General features: G+C 44.7%; 1 protein-coding gene across 1 annotated transcript in view; it reads right to left on the bottom strand.

Moving 5' to 3' along the window:
• Positions 1-24,535, bottom strand: part of CHLSN (cholesin) — a 693,214-nt gene that overhangs the window by 653,573 nt on the left and 15,106 nt on the right. The window contains exon 2 of the mRNA XM_082261874.1: positions 16,825-16,933. Within this exon, the coding sequence (XP_082118000.1) occupies positions 16,825-16,932 (108 nt within the window). The 5' untranslated portion in view covers position 16,933. The remainder of the gene's footprint in view (positions 1-16,824; positions 16,934-24,535) is intronic.

The following is a 24,535-nucleotide window of genomic DNA, read 5'->3' as shown; positions in this document are numbered from 1 at the left end:
TTTTTTTTTTGCCATTCTGTATTTTTTTTTTTTTTTAAGTATTAGGCTCGGTTCACATTGGTGCGATGCTGGAAACCCTGCGAATCCACTGCGGGTTCCCGCATCGCACCCAACTCACAGACAGTTCACACTGCCATATGCAAACTGCTGGGAGTGTCAATACAAAAGTAATGACACCCCCAGATCAGTTTGCATAGTGCCGTGCGAACTGTCAATTCAGACAGGAATCGGATTGCATAGGTGTAAACACCTGTGCAATCCGATTCTGGTGCGGACCAAAAAATGGGTCCTGTACGAGTTTGGTTCGAATGCGATGCAAATTCAGCCATACAATCTGTATTGCTGAATTCGCATTGCATAGACATCGCATGTGATCTGCACAGCAGTGCGCTGCCAATTACATGCAATGTCTTCCATCGCACCAATGTGAACCGAGCCTTACAGCAAGAGAAAAACTGTAAAACAGACCTAATAGAGAGCAAAAAAAAAAAAAAATGGGACACTATACATAAGATGTAAACCTCATATTCATTGGAAATACAAATTACATCAATGATGCAAAAAAGTTTGAACCAGGGCCTGCTAAAACAAACATATGTCAGAGGTGCCGCCTTGAAAGAGAGGGGAAAAAAAAAAGAGGCGGGGGAGGTGGTGGGGATGAAGGGAAGGGTGAGCAAATTTGGAAAAGGGGAAAGAGACGCATGGCGCAGTAACAGGTCGTATGAACTCACGACTCCTGTGTAAATTTTTTTATCAGTGATGCCAATAATGGGATTTTTGACTTATCATAAAATCCATTTCTCTGATGTTCATTGAAGGATACAGCTCTTTATCTTCTTGACAGTTGGGTTTTGCTGCCCCTTACAGGAGTAGGACACTAGGCAGGAAAAAGCTTGACTACGCCTATGGGGCAGTCCCAGGGGGTATACTCCCAATCTCAGCTATAAGCATTCAGTTTTGTTACAGTGTCAGAAGAAAACTACCTCCACAGAGGGGTGGGTACTGTGTTTGTCAATGAACATCAGAGAAATGGATTTTAGGGTAAGTCAAAAATCCCATTTTCTCTTTCGTTCATTGACCGACACAACTCCTTATCTTCTTGACAGTTGGGACGTCCCAAAGTAGTGTCAAACGTGAGGGGTGGGAACAGCAATAAAAAAATTGTAATACTGTGCAGAGATGACCAGGGGCCCGCTTTGCAAACCTGCAGCACTGACGCCTGATGCCGGAAGGCCCAGGAGGCACTAAGTGCCCCTACCGAAGTCCAACCGTGAGTACAAACAGTGAGTATGACTTCCGAAAAGACTCCATAGCTGCCAGGTATACCCTGATTGCCAGTACCACACACAAAGACTGCAAGGCAATTTCCTTAGGAGATTTAGGCCTGGGACATAGGGAAGGCAACACCTCTTCATTCAAATGAAAATCAGAGACAAACTTTGGAAGGAACGATGGACAGGGACGAAGAACCACCTTATCTCTGTGAACAACCAGATAAGAAGAATGACAAGACAACGCTGCCAGCTCCGTCACCCTTCGCGTAGAAGTATTAGCCACCAAAAAGGCCACCTTCTGGGACAACGTAAGCAGGGGAACATCCTGAAGACTTTTAAAGGGAAGTTTCTGAAGGACAGCACCAAATTGAGGTCCCACAGCAGCAATGAAGACCGCACTGGAGGAGCCAAATGTCAAACTCCCTGCATAAAGGTATGCACCAAGGACTGTGTGGCCAACAAACGTTAAAAGAAAATCGTTAAGGCCAAAATCTGGACCTTGATGGTACTCAAGGCCAGGTGCTGCTCAACCCCCCATTGAAGGAAAGCCAATATGGGAGCCAACAAAAAGGAGGGAGGATGAACCCCAAAAGACTCACACCACGCAATGTACGCCTTCCTTGTACGATGGTAGATCTTTTTAGAAGTAGATTTCCTAGCTTTTAATAGACAAACCTCTATCCACCAGCACCTGGCGTTCAACAGCCAAGCCGTCAAAGCCAGCGACTGTAAAGCAGGATGGAAGATTGGTCCTTGGGACAGCAGAGCCTTCCTGAGAGGAAGTTTCCAAGGAACGTTGTTGACCAGCTGCACCATACCGGCGTACCAAGCCTGGCAAGGCCAGTTCGGGGCCACTAAGATGACCGGAGTCCCTTCTGCCCCGATCCTGCGTAGAAGCTTTGGCAGAGAGTGGGAAAAATCAGACGATACTGACCCCATGGGGCCACCAGCGCATCTGTGGCATCCGCCAGAGGATCCCATGACTGAGCCTCAAACCTCTGCACCTTTCTGTTGAGCCGGGACGCCAACAGATCCACCTCGGGGATGGCCCACCGAAGACACAAATGATGAAACACCTCCGGATGAAGGTGTTGGTCCCATTGGTCCAACGCCTGCAGACTGAGGTAATCCGCCTGCTAGTTTTCCACCCCGGGAATGTGTACGGCGGAGAGGGCTGGAACAAACCATTCTGACCACCTTAGAATGCCGGCTTCCTCCAGAGTTGCTAGGACACTTCTTGTGGCCCCCTGGTGATTGACATAAGCCATGGCATTGTCCGATTGAATGCGCACTGGACATCCCTGAAGACAATCCTTCCAACGTTCCAGGCACAGTCTGATCGCTCGGACTTGCAAAAGACATTGATCGGTAGTCTGGACTCTTCCAGTGACATCGCCTGAGAAGAATTTTTGCAGAGGACGCCTACTTAGCCAGACAGGCTGGCATCCGTGGTGACCACTGTCCAATACAAGGGGAGGAAGGATTGGAGCAGCCGAAGTGCCGGAGAACGAAGCCACCAGAACGAAGCCAGGGACTTTTTCATTCCCCAGCTCAGCCAGATCTGATTGTCCAGAGACTGCGGATTATTATCCCAATTGGCATAAAAATTTCCCTTTGTAAGGAACTCCTATGGAACTGTGCAAACGGAAGTGCCTCGAAGGTAGACACCATCAAGCCCAGCACATGCATGCAAGTCCGGAGGGATGACCATCTGATGGACAGCAGGAGATGAATTGCAGCCTGCAGTTTCCGGAGTTTGTCCAAAGGAAGGAGCACTCTGGCTAAGGCCGAGTCCAGGTTCAGACCCAGATAGTCCATTTTTGTGGACGGAACCAGAGCAGACTTCTGAAAATTCAGAATCCAGCCAAACTCCCTCAGAGTTCATATTTCCAGGTTATCCACAAGATGCATTTTTTTTTTAACATACAACCAGCAGCAAAGGACTAAAAGCTCCTCCTGCTTATGTTGGAAAGATCTTGGTCATGTGACAGTGTTATAATCGATTAGGAAAAAGGTACTTAGAGTTTTTTTTTTTTTTTTTTTTATTAAAATTAAGTGCCATCATTCATATACAGAAATAGAAGGAACAATGTAAATTAAACCGTGTGTTGAGTATCACTTTAAGGCTTGACATGTTTTAGTATCTATTTACTACATGAAAGCCCCTCTTTTGCCAAGAAATTGGGTATAATAATGTGTTTGCACTAAAATGGAGATAGACAAAGGGTCCAAAGAGGAGCTTTCTTTAAGATATTAGAACTTGTGCGACAGCAGTTGCTTTCTTACTTGAGCTAACATGTAAAATTCTTTGTTGTCAGTAATGTGAAGTATGATGTGTAAGAGACATCAATAGTTCTCTTCAGCCAAAACACAATTTACCTACACAGATTCAACCCTGTATCTCTGGTAACAAACTATTCCAAAAACTAAACTTAGCTCTTGCAAACAAAAGCACTGCCCAAGGTTTTACATCCATTTTAAGACATTAGTCATAACAAAGCACGTTACATGCATACACAGACTGCAGAAAAGACAGATAATGAAGAATGGTCATCTTAGGAACTTGGGCACTTTAACCACTTGCCCACAAGTCGCTGCAGTTATACAGCGGCAGGTCGTCAGGCTCCCGCAATTCGCCGTACCTGTACGGCAGTTTGCGGGAGCGATCCTGTGGGCCCGTGCCCACTTGCCAGTGGGAAATCCGAAGCGCGGGGCTAGTGGCCCCGATTGCCTCCGGGCACCCACGATCACGCCATTATGTTGTTTGAGAGAAACCAGTTTCATCTTAAGCCTGCACAAGGCCCTATTCGCTCCTATGGGGCCTTCCACACTCTGCAGTACCATTGGAGGCCGTGTTGAGTACAGCTCCCCATATGAACAAATAGGGCCATGGTGTACATGTGAAGAATGAAGAAAACCTGGCACAGAGGTCTTCAGAAGCAAAGCTGTGCAGAGCGGATTTAGCACCTGTCTTTTTTGCCATATATGTCCCTGCTAGTAAGACTCTCTTTCTGTTTTTCCTGTAAACAGCCATCAATGGGACTGAAAGTAGGGGGATGTTTGGCAAGATTTTGAGCTTTCACCAGAACAGAAAGAGAGGAATCTTCCAAAGGGGGCACTTATTCTGGGGATAACTCCCTAATTTCTCCACTGTGGAGAGATTTTATCTCACGTTTATCTTATGTTTACATGACAGGAAGTAAAGAAAAATTTTCCCAAAGAAACACAGAAGGCAAAAAGTTTTAACAACTTCAATACAGGGCACTTTTACCCCCTTCCTGCCCAGACCAATTTTCAGCTTTCAGTGCTCACATACTTTGAATGACAAATAGTCATGCTACACTGTACCCAAGCAACATTTATCATTTTTGGGGTATTTTTTTTTTTAACACAAATGGAGCTTTCGTTTGGTGGTATATAATCACCACTGGGGTTTTATTTTTTGCAATATAAAACTAAAATTTTGGAAAAACCAATAAAAAAAACTTTTTTTTAAGTTTAGATTATATCATTTTGCAAATAAGTAATTTTTGTTCATAAATTTGGACCAAAATTTATACTGCCAAATATCTTTGGTAAAAATAACACAAATTAGTGTATAATATATATTATTAATATATAGGACCGACAGTTTACGCAGCGCTTTACAACTTGAGGGTAGACAGTACAAATACAATACACTTTAATACAGTAGACATCAGAGGGTCCTGCTCGTTAGAGCTTACAATCTAAAATAGCCTGTGTGAAAGATAAAGTCTACAAGCTATGGTACCAATCATAGAAAATTGAGCACACATGATATACTGACGGCCTATCATTTATCTTGAGGCCCTGAAATGTCAGGACAGTATAAATATCCCCCAGCTGACCCCTTTTTGGAAAGTAGACAGTCCAAGGTATTTTGTAAGAGGCATGGTAAGTTTTTAGAGTTGTATTTTTTTCCCACCACTCCTGGGAAAATGAAATTATTTTTTTTTGTTTTTTTAACACAAAATTGTCACAATAACAAGTTATTTCTAACACACAGCATAGGCATACTTGCAATTACACCCCAAAACACTTTTTGATACTCCCCCTGAGTTTGTGATACCACATGTGTGAGAATTTTTCACAGCCTGGTCACATACAGAGGCCCAACATACAAGTAGCACCTCCAGGCTTTCTAGGAACATAAATTACACATCTAATTTCCTGACTACCGATCACACTTTCGAAGGCCCTGGAGCACCAGAACAATGGAAACACCCACAAAATGACCCCAAAGTATATTCTATGAGGCATTTAGGAGTCTTTTAACATGTCATTTTTTTCCACAAGTTTTTGGAAATTGTGGAAATAAAATAAAAACTTATTTTATTTTTTTTTACACAAAGTTGTCAATTTATAAGATATTTCTAACACATAGCATGTACATAGTAAACTACAACCCAAAGTACATTCTGCTACTCCTCCTGAATAGGACAATACCACATGTGAGATTTTTACACAGCCTGGCCACATACAGAGGACCAACTTCCAAGCAGCACCTTCAGGCGTTCTAGGAGCATAAATTACACAAGTCATTTCTTGACTACCTATCACACCTTTTAAGGCCCTAGTGCACCAGTACAATGGAAACACCCACAAAATTACCCAGTGAGACAGGTACTCGGGTACTCTAATGGGCTGCAAATAGGTACTTGGGTACTCTGATGGGCTGCAGACAGGTACTCGGGTACTCTGATGGGCTGCAGTCAGGTACTTGGGTACTCTGATGGGCTGCAGACAGGTACTAAAGGTAATCTGATGGGCTGCAGATAGGTGCTCATGTACTCTGATGGGCTGGAGATAAGTATTCGGGTACTCTGATGGGCTGGAGACAGGTACTCAGGTACTTTGATGGGCTACAGACAGGTACTTGGGTACTCGGATGGGCTGCAGACAGGTACTCGGACACTCTGGGGTGGAGACAAGTAGTTGGGTACTCTGATGGGCTGGAGACAGGTACTTGGACCCTTTGGGCTGGAGACAGGTACTCGGGAAAAGGTTAAAATATTGACATGGTTTAAACCATCCACAGTGGGAGGGTTTCAGTAACAGAAGCAGTGCTCTCAATCCAGAAAGCAGTGGGCAGGGACTGACAAGTTACAGGCTTTTGAAAAACCACTGATTGTTTTAACTTGTGTCCTTGACTTCTTTTGCCAGTGACAATTACAATCCACCCCATCTATTGTGTGGGAATGACAGGGGTATAAAAAGGAGGAAAAAAGGTTTACAAGCCATAATTAAAAAATAACAAAAATTGTCAATCACATGCATTCCACCCTAAACTAAAAAAAGAAAAAATGAGCCAGAGTAAATTAATCTATGCAGTTCACGGTAATCTTTCCGTGACTCTTTACAATATAGACAGTGGATGTGAGCGAGAAAGCAGCACAATTCAATTCTGGTTTTATTTAGGGGAATCCACTGGAGATATATATGATGTGATTGATGAAAAAGCACTCAACAACTAATGGTAATGGTGTGCTGCCCCAGGCCTTCAGCCCTGTAACTAGAAAGACTTAAGCAATATTCCACCATAGACTTAAAGCAAAGCAGTAAGCAGTGTAAGGTACCCACAAATGTTTACACAAGAAACAGTTGGAAATGGAAGATTTTTTAGCATGGGAAAACTATCTTCAAAGTTTCAGCTATTTTCCCAGCTGCAAATACTTTGTCCTGGGAATCAGCACATATTGCTGCATAAATTTGTGAATCACAGAACCACCCTGGTAATCTGTTATATAATACAAGGAAGCATCCACAATCAGCTGAAAAAAAACAGGGTATGAGGACTAGAGTACACAGGCATGTGTGTTCGGATTCTGACATTAGTCTGTGAAGAACATTTGATAGATGTGGGATGCAGAGGTTGAATAGGAGCAGTGAACATTTGTGTTTGTTGTTGCTTTGGTTGTGCATATTGTTGGCTTTCCTTTATTTCTTCGTACAAGTCAAAATGAAGGGGTCTCAAATGTGTCCCAAAACTAAACTCAAAAGTGAGAGCTTCCAAATTAATAATAACTACAGCAGTAGGGAACAGACACAAAAAGATTCACTGAACATCTTTCCAAATAACTATTCTGTTTATTAGGCGAAATTTACGTTTTTTTATAAACATGCTTACGTAGGTATCACATTAATATTACATTAATTTACATTACATTAATATTACAACTGTACTTTAATGGTAATTAGGGGCATTACATAGGCGGGATAATCAGGACGCAAAAGAATACAAACATGTAATTAAAACATTATTAGTGGCGTGTGCAATACATAAGCAAAACATGCAAAATAGAATATAGTTACAGTATATACAGAATTTACACTGTCTTTTACAACTAAAACTCATGCACACAGAATCTGGTGCAGCTGTGCATTATAGCCAATCAGCTTCTAACTTCAGCTTGTTCAATTCAAGCTTTGACAATTCTCCCCCGTTCCCATAGGAGCCTGTTGCCAGTAACAGAAACCTCCGAATCGGTACAATGCCGACTTTGCGGCACCGCACCAATTCCCAAAAGTAGTTCCTGTACTACTTTTGGCGACTTTGGGGGCAATTTAAATAGACATCTTTGCATGAACCCGCACAGATGTCTCTCAAACCGCCCCCGAAGTCGGACTGAAATGCTGGTTGGATATTGTACGCGTCCAGCTGAACTTGCATGATTTCAAACCTGCCCGTGGGCTTAAACCTGGAAGGTGACTGGTTTGTATGTAGAGCTGTATTAGATTCTGGGTGCTTCCGTTTTAGTAAATTCCCCAGTCCCCAGACTTTTTTGCCCCATTTTGGATTTGGGAAGTAGTGCTTTTCTAGAAAAAAAAAAAACCTATTTAAATGTAACTGTTTTTTTAACATAACACAATCCAAAACCATTTTAGAAAAATAACAAAAATACCTATTGCTTATGATGTCCCCATGTCTCTACATTTAAGTCCTGCTTCTGACTTGTCTGCATTCACATTGCCATGTATGAGAAAAAACATATAGATCAAATGCAGCAGAAAAATACCGGTAAATGCTGCATGTACCCAACCACAAATCAAAGCAAAAACTAGTCAACACAGCTTTATAAAACTGAATTCCAAAACACGCAGGTATTTTATTCAAGCAGATCTGTAGTTATATAAAATACACCTATTTAACAGTTACGTTTTTTTTAGTTATTTTACATAAAAGGTTTTAGGTAACAGAGAGCACTATGTAGTCTATCATTTTTCATTCATTGAGCACTTCAGAAAAGTAGATATTGGAGGTGATTGATATCTTGTGAGAGCTGTTCACAGTTTGAAGGGAAGAAGCTGTGATTAGACCTTTTATCATTTTAAGGTCCATCCTGGAAAGTGAGTGTGCTCACTGGGGAATGGTGATGGTTGCGAAAATCTTCAATATCCAAAGCTACTGAAAAGATCCACCCAAACACTTATATAGTGGGGAATTTATATATATATATATATATATATATATATATATATTATGACAATGTTATGTTCTGAGTATTCCACAGGTTTGGTTTTATGAACTACCGTATGCTCTATGTATTTGATGAATTCAGTAAAATTTCATGTTTACTTATTCACTGTGCACTATTACCTAATTGAATGTATTTATTTGTTTTATATTAATGCATATTTATTTACTTGGTATATCTGGATGGATTGTGTTTATAGTGTTGCACTTGCAATATATACAAAAAATATCCACTTATACGTTTTTAATAAAGTATTTTACTTTTTTTTTTTGCAATGCTTGAAGTGATATTAAACCCTCAGCTTTTTAAGCACTTTTAGTAGCTGATTCAATCACTTACTGAGTATGCAGCTTCTTTACTTTTTAACCCTTAACTGGAGCCCTAACTGTTTATCCTCCATAAAGAACATCGCACACTTGATACATTGTTTGACTGGGGCCGGAGAGATAATACACTATTATGTCCTAAATGTAAGGTGCATAGAGGTGATTTCATACACATGATCTGGCACTGCCCAAAACTCACACGATGTTGGACTGAGGTCCTACAGACTATTTTTGTTCTCGCTCAAGTACCCATACCTTTAACTCTATTAGTGTGTCTACTTGGAGCAGGAGATTCTGAAATGTACCCACCAGGTGTTTACATTATGATCACTAAGTTATTGTACTTAGCTAGAAAGCTAATTGCCCGATTCTGGATGTCATTTACAGTGCCTACGAGATCAGAGTAGGTTAAATATGTTAATTCCTTCTTACTGGCCTACCACCACCAAAATGCGATGCAGAAGTATAACCTTATCTGGCACAGTTGGCTGGACAACCCCGGCCTTGCTCCCCCGCAGTTAGTGATGGATAGACTTTTACAACTCTAAGGTTTATTTGGCTCCCTCTTCTAGGAGTCCAAGTCCTTTACCCCACCAAGTGTTTCAGCATTTTTTCTTTTGTTTTGAGCTTGTGATCTCCATTTTTTTCCCATAAGCAGAAAAGAAATGATACCCTGTGTAAGATACCAAACAGCAAGCTCTGGTTGACTTGTTTATATCTGTTCACAAATGTTCTTTTGTGTGTCATGTATGACATGGCTGGCTCTTATCCAATCTCTGTACACTACAAGTATTTTGTACTTCTTTATATGGTTTTTGTTGTACAAACGATATTTGATAATATTAAAAAAAAAAAAAACTGGAGCCATGACTACTGGCCACGGTTTCCTGATTCAGGGTGACTCCATGATCTGCCATGATCTATGGACCCAACCTTGCATGCAGGGATTAGAGTTGTGTCTCCCTACACTTTTATGTGAAGGAGGAAGGAAGCAGTGCTGAGAGAGAAGAAGCCAGCAGCATTAAAAGTTGTAAACTGCAATACTTTAAACCATATGCTTTTTATAGTTAACTAATATTTGAAGAAAATAGGACCACCATACACAACCATTACAGAAGGTTCTGATAGTCCCTGCCAGATATTTATTTTAGTTTGTGTTTTAGAGAACAGAGAAAAAAGTGAGATTATTTAATTTGCAACAATAGGCGCAAGGCTCCATTGGCAGGGGAATGTGGGGTGGAGCTGAGAACTGCAAATATTTAATCAGAGTTAACCTAAGACTCTAGGCTATTTCTCAACCACCCCCTCCTGTACAACCTAATCTGTAAAAATGACCCCTCTTACACCAACCTCACAGTTGCTATAGGTAAGATATTATTGCGGATTATAGAAAAGATAGGGTGATAGTTTAGGGTCTTAGTGGGTTTAGGGCTGTTTTAAGTTTAGTAAGATGAAGCCCACAGCACCCAATAATACTGAAATATCACTATTGGTTGGAATTACCCTTTAACAATTGTGAGCCACAAATGTTTAAACCCAATAGTCTAGGACTATGAAAAGAACTACAGTATTTGAAACCAGTGGCTGACAGTCAAAGCTGGGACTTGTATCTCCTTTCCAGCTGGTGTGCTGAAGGCTCTCCATGCCAGGTTTCCGCATCCTCTGACATACAAATATTAAATAATAATAATGAGGGGCTTCAATACTAAATAAAAGTCGGAAATTTGTAAACCACATGCAAACAATGGTGGTTTGACACACGATGAAGACAATTAGCCTGGGAGATAAATTTGCTAGCATAGTTTACATTTTTGCTATGTGAACAAAGCTGGTACTTGGGAAAAGAGCAGATTGGAGGGCCCCTCTCCACAGATCATTAGTGGAGTCTTTCTCTGTATCCTTCTCAGCCAGCTCATTATTAATCAATCTATGTCTGATTCCAACATGAGATACCAATGACTATCACCGCATGATCATCATCACAGGGACTGATTTACATATATTGGCTTGAAGCCAATTCAAACTTTTTTTTTTTTTTTAAAGAGTGGGTACGAGTTCAGGGATGTATTAAAGCAGCATTAGACCTGAAAGCAAAAATGTCAGTTATATGTACAGGTGCATCATAAAATCAGATCATCAAAAAAGGTAATTTATTTCAGTAATTCAATTCAAAAAATGAAACTCCTAGTTTATATAGATGCGTTACACACAGTGATATATTTCAAGCATTTCTTTCTTTTAATTTTGATGTATATGGCTTACAGCTAGTGAAAACCCTAGATTCACTATCTCAGAAAATTAGAATTTTACACTAGGGTTGAGCGAACCCGGACTGTATTGTTCGGGATCACACCAGACTTTTGGGTATTCAGTACCCGGACACGGACCCGAACATTTCACTGTATGTTCGGGTACTGTCCGTTGTTCGGTAATGTTATTTGAAGTTTTGGCGCAGTTTTAATGGCGCGGTTTCTACAGGTGCAAGGCAGCCAATCAGCAAGAGTTTAACTAGTGTGCCCTTAGAAGCCATTACAGCCATGCCTACTAATGGCATAGCTGTGATTGGCCAGTGCAGCATGTGACCCAGAGTCTATATAAGCTGGAGTCACATAGCGCCGCGCGTCACTCTGCTCAAACTATACTAGGGAGAGGTTCCTGATGCTGCTGATTTAGAGATAGGGAGATTATTGTAGGGTCAGGCTGGAGATTGCTTTGAGGGAAAGCATAGGAAGAATCTTCTTTAATCAGACAGCAATCTACATTGATTTGATTGTGTGGGGGTGCAGTGCACGATCTTTATGCCCTGACCTGAGCCCAGTGAGGAGGAGAGAGGAGAAAAAAAAAACTTTTATCAGTCTGTTAGGTGGGCGACGTGTGGTGCTGCCCATTTAATGCAAGCTGAGTGCATATGTGTCTGCTTAATCTGCACTTAAAAAAGAAAAAAAACGTTTTCCTTCATATTTTACTGTGATTTACAGCGTTTAGACACTGCATCTCAAATCTGCTATTCAACAAGCACCAATTAAGGGGACAATTATTTTTCAGATTTTCATTCATAGGTTACAGTGTGATACACCCATTGCATACTGTTGTTGTATTCCACTTTGCAAAAAAAACAATTTAGTGGAAAAAAATTTAATTGCAGCCTAGTCTGCATATGGCACAGTGAGATACACCCACTGCATACTGTTGTATTCCGCTTTGCAATAAAAACCCATTTAGGGGATAAAAATGTAATTGCGGCCTAGTCTGTAGCTGTACGTGTGAGATACACCCGTTGCATACTGTTGTTCTATTCCGCTATTCAATAAACACCCATTTAGGGAAAAAATATTAAAATTGCGGCCTAGTCTGCATCTGTACGTGTGAGATACACCCTTTTAGATACTGTTGTTCTATTCTGCTATTCAATAAACACCCATGTAGGGGAAAGAAAGATATTAAATTGCGGCCTAGTCTGTATCTGTGCGTGTGAGATACACCCTTTTAGATACTGTTGTTCTATACTGCTATTCAATAAACACCCATTTAGGGGAAAATGTATAATTTTGCAGCGTTTGCCGATTATGTTACTGTGAGATACACCCTTTAAATTTGTTTGGCGCATCTCCTTCCACCACCGAGGATTGCAGGGCACTTCAGTTTGCCTCCTGTTGCTAACTCCTTCTACTCTACTTCCTCATCCTCTACCGCCTCCGGAGCAGTGATCATTTCCAAGGCTTTCAGGGCAGTCATTCGCAAGTGGCTCAGAAGGTTGGTTCCTGCACCCACAAATGCCAGGTACACAATTGTTTAGCAAGGGCACAGTTCTGGAGGATGATGAGGTGGAGGATGAGGAGGAGGAGGAGATGGAGGAGGAGGAACCCTGTTCACAGCAGGGTGGCACCCAGATAACTGATAACAACAGATACTACACTTGATCTTAGCCAAAAGGTCGAGAAGCAATGCTGGTGGCATTCCCACCTGACAGTGGGGGCACAGTGGAAGCACAAGGCGAAGGCAGAGGAGGAGGAGGTCGCCAACGCAGCCAGGGCACCGCCAGCATCTCATAAGGCAGGGTTAGCATGTATGAAATGTGGAAAGCTTTGACGCCACAACAACCAGGACCACCAGCTGTTTGTTTGTTTTTTAAGCCCGTGGTGTGTGAACACACTCAGACTATCACCCGGTGGGTGCATAAAAAAGTGCACACCAAAAATGTGAAACACAAAAAGTGCACAGGGTGTACACATGGTCCTTGACCCTGATCTCCCGGGGCGCAAGGCTCCCAACATGGACTGGGGGTACTTACACTGGCTAACCTGGCCGAAACAAGGCAGCCCCGTTCTTTAGGAGGTCTGCTGAAACAGACCACCCCAAGTACTAGGTGGGGCTCTCCCGAAGAGAGACCCCATGAGAGAGGGCGAACCAAGCCAGAAGGCCATATCCACCTCCTCCCAAGACTTTCAGGGACAGGCCCAAGGACCTACACCCTACTAATCATGCTGTGCAAAATAAAGTGTACCGCCACAATAAAAAACACAAAACGTGAGACACACAACACATAAGAGTGGGAAAAGGGATAGTGGAGAAGTGCAAGGTTAGTGCCACGTTGCAATACCATGGCAGGCCCTTCGGCCGGGAATAGAAAATTCCTCTGGGGGGTATTGTCCATAGGTATACTCCTGACCAAAAGGCCCGGCCCCAGAGGCAGGTGTGAAAAAAGTGTGTAGGAAGTGCAGTGTCCTTGGTGCCATACTCATAGTGTTGCCATACACCGTGAATTATGGCACCCCTGGACTGCCACTCCAGGGGCACATACACCATAGGCTTTTTAGAATCATGGTCCCTGGCAAGACCAGTGCAGCCCCATTCCTACCAGAAGGCCCCAGAACTTAGACAGCTTTGGGAAAGCCCGGCCCACAACCAGGGACACATACCTTTTCTAAGGCCAAACTCAACCCAGAAGGGGGAAAAAAGCCCCCCCGCCGCCATCACAGTTCCTTACCATATACAGTTCCTTACCGACTATACACGTACTGAATGACGGGTCTGCCCCCTTCAACTTCTGGGTCTCCAAATTGGGCACATGGCCTGAGCTTGCCCTTTACGCCTTGGAGGTGCTGGCCTGCCCTGCAGCCAGTGTATTACCTGAACGTGTATTTAGCAAGGCTGAGGGCGTTATCACAGACAAGCGCAGCCGCCTGTCCAGAGCCAATGTGGACAAGCTCACGTTCATTAAAATGAACCAGGCATGGATCCCACAGGACTTGTCCGTATCTTGTGCCAAATAGACATGTATACCGGCCTTACCCAGCCATTGTTGTATTTTTGATCTTTCTCACTCTTTTGGGGTATTTAAAAAGAAATAAAATTAAAAACAAAAACCAGTGTTGGCTACCTCGTCCTCCTCCACCGCCGCTTCCACCTACACCGCCACATCCACCACCACCTCAACCTCCTACTCCATATGGGCCTCGTCCTCCTCCTCCACCGCCGCTTCCACCTACACCGCCAAATCCTCCGCCACCTCAATCTCCTACTCCATATGGGCCTCGTCCTCCTACTACATCATTCAAGATGATTATTTTTTATTTTTCTGTTTTTTATGTTATTTTAAGTTATTTCCCTATCCACATTTGTTTGCAGAGACCTTGCCATGCTCTGAAGATGATTTTGTTGCCATTTGCAGCCCTCTAGCCCTTTCCATGTTTGTTTTAGAGCCATTTTAGTGCTCAAAGGTTCGGGTCTCCATTGACTTCAATGGGGTTCGGGATCGGGGTAAAGTTCGGGTTAAGTCCGGGTCACGAACCCGGACTTTTTTTTCAAGTTCGGCCGAACCCGGACATCCAGGTGTTCGCTCAACTCTACACAAGACCAATAAATAAAAAATAAAAAAAGATTTTTAATACAGAACTGTTGTTACAGAAAAGTATGTCCATGTACAGTATAGTATGCACTAAATACTTGGTTGGGGCTCCTTTTGCGTGAGTTACGGCATTAATGCGGCGTGGCATGGAGGCGATAAGCCTGTGGCACTGCCGAGGCATGGAAGCCAAGTTTGCTTTGATAGTGGCCTTCAGCTCGTCTGCATTGTTTGGTCTGGGGTCTCTCATCTTCCTCCAGACAATACCCCACAGATTCTCTCCTCTTGACAGTACCCCACAGATTGTAAACACTAGTCAAAAATGCGGCTAAAAGCAAGTTTTTACTGCTGCTTTTTCCTGGCAGCAACGCTGCTGTTTTTTTAAACGTTCTGTGTGCATGAGACCTAAGGTCTGGTTCACACCTATGCATTTTTTTTGCAGAAACGCACTACAGTCCATTTAACATGGTTTCCTATGTTCACATCTATGCTTTTTTCAGCCACTGTGTTTTTGAAAAGGGTGTGGGACTTTTTTAAATGCTAATGTTTACCGAAACTTGCATTTTTTAATGTGCCCAGCAACAAATTGGCAAAAAAAAGTATAACAAATGCAAATCATGGCAAAACCACATGTGCAAAAAACACAAAGCGCAGAGAAAAATGCACGATAGAATGTACCAATCGCAAACTGCATAGATGTGAACGGTGCCTAAACTCTACAAGTTTGGCAGTCAGTGTATATTTAGAAAACAATTTGTTATCAACAATAGTAAGAGGTTTTAGAGCCGGTTCACACTGGGGCGACTTGACAGGCGACTTGGTCGCCTGACAAGTCGCCGTGGGTCGCCTGCCATAGATTAGCACAGAACCTGTTCTAATAGGAGCGACACAAGTCGCTCCGACTTAGAAAAAGGGTCCTGTACTACTTTGGGGCGACCTGGAGCGACCTGCATTGACTTCAATTATATGAATACAGCGCGCACCGCGACTTCACAGGTCGCCCCGGCAAGTCGGGTCGCCTGTATGTGAACCGGCTCTTAGGGCAGAAGAGAGTTACGAAGCCCCCCCCCTTCTACCATAAAACTTTACTTGCTAACATTTTATTTCGATTTAGTGTGCAGTTTTGCTTTAACCATAAGGCCCCTGTGGACCAGAGCCTATAACAGGTTTCCCTATTTTGTTTCCCCTACTTCTGGTCACTTCTGAACATTTCTGGCTGCATTAATGGAGAACTAGAAGGTGAATGAGGTGCAGGGGCTGTTGAAGGGAGTTAGTAAGTACTTTACGATTCAGCAAATCTAAAACTATTTCTCCTTTATGGTTTTCGGTGGTCTGAACTTTTGAAAAATAAATAGGAATATACTGTGTGCTGCCTTTAATATTGCATTCTAGGGCTGGGTGTCATTCAATCAAGAAAAGTACAGGTCCTGGACCACAGAATGGGGCCAACACTGGACAATGGAGAAGGTAAATGTTGCTGGTTATATCCTTTTTTATTCAGGAGTGGGTATTTTTTATACTAATCATAACCATTCTTACGCCGTTTACACATCTCTACATCTGTCAGTCAATGTTCACATCCTTTTAGCCTTGCCAATTGCAACACAATTCAGGAGAAGGGGAGGCAGCAAAAGATATATATTTTTGATTAGGAAAATAAATGATTAACATTAAGGGCAGTGATGAGCCCACCTATCATATGTCTGCATGCCATTCAATGCAAATGTATCTCTTTCAGTTCAGTTCAGGAAGCTGCAATATACGCTTTATAAAAAGCCAGCAAATTGAGTTTCTGTTTCTGCTGGAACCCCTATGTACTCCATATTCCCATGTAAAAGTGTGTATTCAGCTTGCATTTTAAGAAAGAAACCCCCTGTACTAACCTTGGGATTCAATTTCTTCTTTTTAGCCTTTGGGACTTCCACACTGCTTTCGGAAATAGTCTTCTTTTTCTCAATTTTCTCTGATGACTTGAGCTTATTCTTTGCCATCCTAAGGCATGAAACAGGTGTTGCGTTACACAGCATACTTAATAAATGCTCATTGTGGGATATTACTTCAGAACATCATTAAATCTATAAAGCAGATTCTCCCAAGTGCACACACGCCATTGTCTGAATCTCCAAAAAGAAACCCCCAAAGCCCAGGTGCTTTGCATTCAGAAAACAGAAAATGGGGCAAGGCATAGCTAACCTTCTCTAAAACCTTCTAAAATGCCACCAGCCTGCCTGTTATAAGGATCACTGGCTACTGTTTGAGATGCTGACCTGGAAGAATTGTGAAGATTAAAAAAGTAGGAGAAAGATTGGAATTCATCAAACTATTTTAGGAATTCATCAAACTATTTTAGAGCAGTTGACCCTCTGACTTCAATATTTTACGAAACAGAACTACTAAGCAGATCAACAGTTCTGATTTCACTATGACTTGCAGAGATTTTAACCACCTAAATACAGTGCACTTTCACCCCCTTTCTGCCCAGGACAATTTTCAGCTTTCAGTATTGTCACATTTTTAATTACAATTGGAGGGTCATGCAACATCGTACCCATGTGAAATTGTTTTATTTTTTTTCCCAAAAAAAGAGCTTTTGGTGGTATTTGATCACCACTGGGTTTTTTATTTTTATATATTTATTTTTATATATTTATTTTTTATATATAAAAAATTTTGTAAATAAATACGTTTTCTCCTTCACTGATGGGCACTGTGCAGCACTGATGGGTACTGATGAGGAGGCACTGACAGGCATTTCTGATGGGCACTGATTGGCATCCCTAATGGGCACAGGTTGGAACTTTAGGTGGGCACTTGTGGGCATGCTTGATGGGTCTACACTGATAATCGATGCACTGAATATCAGATATCAGATGCAATGGAGGTCACACCAGAGGTACCAGGTGTCACACCCCCTGGATGAAGTTACGCACCAGGGAATAGGTGGCCAATGGCCTTTGGAAGAAAATAGCCGAGGCCGAAACCTGACCCTTAACAGTACTCAAGTCCAACTTTTCGATCAACTCTCAGTTGAAGGAAAGCCAAGATCCGAGCCACCGAATAGGAGCGAGGGGGGAATCCCAAGGGACTCACACCATGCAATATACGTGCGATGATAAATCTTTGAAGAAGTCGCTTTTCTCGCTTTAAGCAGAGTGGGAATCACTGAATCAGACAATTCCCTCTGTCCTTCAGCACCTGGCTTTCAACAGCCAAGCCGTCAAAGCCAGCAACCATAAAGCAGGATGGAAGATCGGCCTCCGAGACAGCAGATCCTCCCTTAGAGTAAGTCTCCACGGAGCGTCTGCGACAAGCCTGACCAGGTCGGCGTACCAAGCGGAATCCCTTCTGACTCGATCCCGTGAAGAAGTCTTGGCAGCAACTTGAGAGGAGGAAAGGCATAGATCAGCTGGTACTGACCCCAAGGGGCCACCAGCGCATCTGTGGCCTCTGCCAGAGGGTCCCGAGAGCAAGCCACAAGCCTCTGTACTTTCCTGTTGATTCGAGATGCCAACAGATCCACATATGGAGTGCCCCAACGAAGGCACAACTGCTGGAACATCTCCGGATGCAGGGATAACTCCCCTGCATCTAAGGCCTGGGGGCTGAGGTAATCCGCCTGCCAATTTTCCACACCTGGAATGTGGATAGCAGAGAGAGCAGGAACATGGGGCTCCGCACAACGTAGAATGCCTTCCACATCCAGGGCCGCAAGGACATTCTTGGTGCCCCCTTGGTGGTTGACTTAAGAAACGTCTGTGGCATAGTCCAGTGGGCCAGGCAAAGCCGGATCGCTCTCAGCTCCAGGACATTGATCGGCAACCTGGATTCATCCAGGGACAAGACTCCCTGAGCCGAGACCCGATTGAGGACCCCCCCCCCCACCCGGACAGACTTGCATCCGTAGTGACAATTGTCCAGTAAATAGGGAGGAAGGATTTCCCCGGCTGGAGCTGGTCCCGTGGCTTTGCCGAATCCGAAGGTCCAGAGAATTCGGTGCTTGTTCCACTTGAGAAGAATTTCCTTCTGCAGTATCCTCGTGTGGAATTGAGCGAAGGGGGCCGCCTCGAAGGACGACACCAACAGTCCCAGAACTCTCATACAGGTCCGAAGGGATGATCAGTCGTTGAACATTAACAGATGAACCGCAGTCTGGAGCTTTTGGAGTTTTTCCGTAGGAAGAAACACCCTGGCTGAGGACTAGGGCTGTCACGACTCGTCGACTACTAAAATTCGTCGACGTGCGTGAAAAGCGTCGACGCGTCACGCGTGACGTCACACGCCCCCTGCTCGCATTCCCGCGGGCCGCTACATTGATTGGGGCCGCTGCAGGCTGCACTGCCCCGCCCCCGCTGCGCTCCAGTCCAGAATGTCTGTGAGCGGCATGACATCCCGGAGGCGAGCGATGCTCTGCACACTGAGGCAGTGAGCGGCATGACATCCCGGAGGCGAGCGATGCTCTGCACACTGAGGCAGTGAGCGGCATGACATCCCGGAGGCGAGCGACGCTCTGCACACTGAGGCAGTGATGTGGTTGCAATGCTCTGCAGGAGCAAAAGTTAGTAAAATTCCCTTTTTTTCTTTTTTTTGATTGTTGCCACATTTTTTACATTTGTTATAAGGGCGGACAGAGAAGTCGCAGTCTTTGCTCTGAAGTGTAATGTGACCCTCATTTTCATCTCTCATTGGACTCAGCTGATAGTGATTGCCTGAGACTGATCTTTATTACTTGTCAATAAATTCTGTATGGTGGATTTCCTGCGCATTTCTAGTTATTTCAAACACAACTCCAGGGTAGGCAGTACCCCCCCCCCCTCACATGGTCCCCCCGACATGATTATATATATATATTTAATATACAAAATGTTATCGTCTCTTTAAAGCAAACCTATCCATAGAGATGCATGGAGACGGTCATCCCCAATCCACTCCTGAAGATGCAGGTTGTCTGGCTGTCACAATGATAAGATGATGTATATGTTTCCTATGTATATCCTGTCCCAGATAAAGGATTTCATGTATTAAAGCAGGAGGATAAACATGACAGCCAAGTAACTAGCATTTGCAGAATGTGACGTTGCTTTGACAGCCTCCATTTTTCTCTGGTGACACGTTCACTTTACAACGGAACTTTACTGCATGTGAGCGTCACAAACCAAAAAATGCTATTTAATTCATTAATTATATTCAAAGCAACTCCTCAAACCATCCACCCATATCCCCATCTATCCATCCAACCACATCTCCATCTATCCATCCATTCAACCGTGTCTCCATCCTTTCATCCATCCGTGTCTCCATCCTTTCATCCATCCATCCATGTCTCCATCCTTTCATCCATCCATCCATCCATGTATCTATCCTTTCATCCATCCATCCATCCATCCGTGTCTCCATCCTTTCATCCATCCACCCATGTCTCCATCCTTTCATTCATCCATCCGTGTCTCCATCCTTTCATCCATTCACCCGTGTCTCCATCCTTTCATTCATCCATCCGTGTCTCCATCCTTTCATTCATCCATCCGTGTCTCCATCCTTTCATTCATCCATCCGTGTCTCCATCCTTTCATTCATCCGTGTCTCCATCCTTTCATCCATCCTCTGTACTAGGTGGGAGAGCTTACTGAGGGGTCTGTACTGGGAGGGGGGCTTACTGAGGGGTCTGTACTGGGAGGGGGCTTACTGAGGGGTCTGTACTGGGAGGGGACTTACTGAGGGGTCTGTACTGGGAGGGGACTTACTGAGGGGTCTGTACTGGGAGAGGGGCTTACTGAGGGGTCTGTACTGGGAGGGGGGCTTACTGAGGGGTCTGTACTGGGAGGGGGGCTTACTGAGGGGTCTGTATTAATTACAGGATTAATTAGCTAATCAAAAAACCACTCAATTAAGCAAAAAAAATAAAATAAAAATAATCGTTCGATTAGTCGACTAATTGTAAAAATAATCGATAGATTAGTCGACAGACAAATTAATCGTTAGTTGCAGCCCTACTGAGGACGAGTCCGAAGTCAGGCCCAGATAGACCAGTCTTATGGAGGGGGACAGAGACGACTTCTGAAGATTCACAATCCACCCGAACTCCTCCAGAGTTCTCATGGTGACCCTCCAAGTTCACTGTCAGCACCACAGGGGACTCTGCATGCAGAATCAGATCATCCAGGTAACCCAGGAATGATATCCCTCGCTGCCAGCACCAGGATCAGAGACAATACCTTTGTGAAGACCCGAGGAGCAGAGGCAAGACCAAAGGATAACGCCACAAACTGATAGTGATCCTCTCCCATGGCAAAACATAGAAACCATTGGTGAGCGGCACAGATAGGTATGTGAAGGTAGGCATCTTTGATGTCTAAGGAAGCCAGAAAATCCCCCTGATGAAGGGAAGCCACCACCGTGCGAATTGATTCCATCTTTTCCAACTTTTGTATGAACATTCAGTGACTTCAGATCCAGGATTGGACGCACCTTGCCCTCCTTCCTGGGAACCGTGAACAGGTTGGAATAAAACCCGTAAAAGCGTTCCGCGTGCGGAACCGGAACCATCACTCCTTGTTGTAGCAGGTCCTGCACTGCCCCAAAGGACATTGGAAGGGAAAAACCTGACCGGAGGGACAGATCGAAACTCGATCTTGTAACTGGACCGTACGACCTCCCGAACTCATCTGTCTGAGAACCAGGCCAGCCACAGGTCAGAGAAGGCGTCCCCCCATGCCAGTTGCGGGTGAGGGCGCACCTTCAGGCCGAGGTCTGGAGAAACCGGACTTTTGTTTGCCAGACCAGGGTCGCTTGGAATATGTATATGTATGTATACTTAAAGCGGTAATAAACCCAAATGAAAACATTTATCATATTGTAGCTTACCAATTCCTACATGTGATGCTTCATTAGTTTTCTTTTTTTAGGCTCTTTCCCTTTTTTTCTCCTAGTGATCTGGCCAGTAAGTCTGTTGTTTTTCTAAAGAACAAGCTCTCTTGAGAATGTAACAGTGAAGGCTGAGACAAACCATTTACTGCTTACAATGATCAGTTTTTATTTACTTAAAATCTTTAACCCAAAAGGGGAAAAAACTGAATTTTTGTAAAATCTTACCTGTAAAATTCCTTTCTCTGAATCCTCCGACAGTCGCCGCCTCTTCATATTCGTCACATATGGGGTATTAGACTTTGCTCCGAAGGAGTAGCTAGGCAACAGAATATGTTAACAATAAAGCTTTAACATATCCCACCCTCAAGGGGTGGTCCCCTCAGTCAATACCCTCCTACTTCCTGCAACCATATCTCAGTTTTAGTGGAATAGCAGTAGAGTATACATTCAAACCCCAAAAGAGGGGCGGGGGCGGCGACTGTCGGAGGACTCAGAGAAAGGAATTTTACAGGTAAGATTTTACAAAAATTCCGTTTTCTCTTACGTCCTCCGACAGTCGCCGCCTCTTCATATTCGTCACATATGGGGACGTCCCAAAGCAGTGCAAACATGAGGGGTGGGAAACGCATCCGCGCCGAAAGGCAACGCAGTCTCCACATCAAAGAAAGGAACCTTACCAAAGGAAGGAAACCAGCTGGGCAACAGCAAAAATAAGTGCTCAACAGGAGCAACAACCCAGGAAAAGACAAAAAACCCAGGGGATACAAAAAACTATCCCAACAGCCAGGAGTCCCCAACAAGGGACCCTAGGGAACAGCCGCACTAAGAACCTTGCGGCCAAAGGAAGCATCCGCCGATGCCTGAACATCTACTTTGTAGAATTTTGTGAAAGTGTGCACGGTCGACCAAGTCGCCGCCTTACACACCTGGGCTACAGAAGCCCCATGACGGCAGGCCCAAGACGTACTCAGAGATCTAGTAGAGTGCGCCTTCACAGGCACAGGGGGAATCTTCCCCTGCAAGGCATAGGCCTGTTCAATGGTCTGCCTGATCCATTTGGCGATGGTAGAGGCCGAAGCCGCCATGCCCTTCCGAGGACCCTCTGGAAGAACAAACAAGGAGTCCGTCTTACGAAAAGACTCAGTCGATTTAAGGTAAACCCTTATCGCCCGAACAACATCCAGAGAGTGCAATCTCATCTCCTTTGGATGTTTAGGCTTCGTGCACAACGAAGGCAAAACAATATCCTCGTTAAGATGGAATTCCGAAACTCGTTTCGGCAGAAAAGAAGGATTAGGTCGCAAGACCACCTTATCCAAATGAACAACCAGGTACGGAGACTTGCAGGACAAAGCCGCCAGTTCCGACACTCTGCGAGCCGAAGTGATCGCCACCAAAAAGGCGACCTTTTTGGACAACATAGACAACGAGATCTCCCTGATCTGTTCAAAAGGAGCACGTTGTAACACAGATAGAACGAGATTCAAGTCCCAAGGGGGCAAAGGATCCCTCCTAGGAGGAACCAGATGCCGCACACCCTGAATAAAGGTGCCAACCAAGGAGTTGGAAGCCACGGGACGTTGAAACAGAACGGCCAGCGCAGACACCTGACCCTTTATCGTAGCCAGCGCCAAACGCTGATCGACACCCGTCTGAAGGAAAGACAGCACACGGGAAACCGAGTACGTGCGGGGTGAAAACCCCCTGGACTCACACCAGGCAAAATAGGCCTTCCAAGTACGGTAATAAACCTTCCCCGAGGAAGACTTCCTCGCGTTGATCAAAGTATGAACGACCTCTGGAGAGAGACCCTTCTCCTTCAGGACCTCGGTCTCAACAGCCAGGCCGTCAAAGCCAGCGACTGTAAAGCAGGATGGTAAATCGGTCCTTGAGACAGTAGATCGTCTCGAAGAGGCAGACGCCAAGGGGCGTCGACCGCCAGATTCACGAGGTCTGCGTACCAGGACCGGCGAGGCCAGTCCGGTGCCACAAGAATCACCGTGCTGCGTTCCGAGTGTAACCTGCGAAGGAACCTGGACAGCAACTGAATCGGTGGAAACGCGTACATCAGCCTGTACTGATGCCACGGGGCCACTAACGCGTCCGACGCGTCTGCCCGAGGGTCGCGCGTCCTTGCCACGAACCTCTTCACCTTGTAGTTGAGGCGAGACGCGAACAGGTCCACATCTGGAAGACCCCACTTCGCGCACAACATCTGAAAGACAGCCGGGTGGAGAGACCATTCCCCCTGATCCAGGGTCTGGCGACTCAGATAGTCCGCCTGCCAGTTCTCCACTCCCGGAATGCGAACCGCCGTTATCGCCGGGACATGAGTCTCGGCCCAAGACAGAATGTCGGCCACTTCTCGAGCCGCTCGGGCACTCCTGGTGCCCCCTTGGTGGTTGATGTAGGCCACCGCCGTGGCATTGTCCGTCTGCACCCGAACCGGGCAGCCCTGCAGCCGGTCCGTCCAGCGATGAAGACAGAGCCTTATCGCACGCAATTCCAGAATGTTGATCGGGAGGGAAGACTCCCCCTCCGACCAGGTCCCCTGGGCGGACAGAACGCCCAGAACACCACCCCAGCCCGACAGGCTGGCATCCGTGGTGATTATCGTCCACGAGATCGGACGAAACGACTTGCCCCTGGACACCAACGGGGACTGGAGCCACGACAGAAGGTTTTCCCTGGTGCGATGACTCAACGAGATCTGAAGATCCAGAGATTGAG

The sequence above is a fragment of the Pelophylax lessonae genome (assembly GCF_965119305.1).
Source record: "Pelophylax lessonae genome assembly, chromosome: 6".
NCBI lineage: Eukaryota > Metazoa > Chordata > Amphibia > Anura > Ranidae > Pelophylax > Pelophylax lessonae.
Note: the sequence above shows the minus strand (reverse complement) of the source record. Positions and strands in the feature narration are given on the sequence as shown.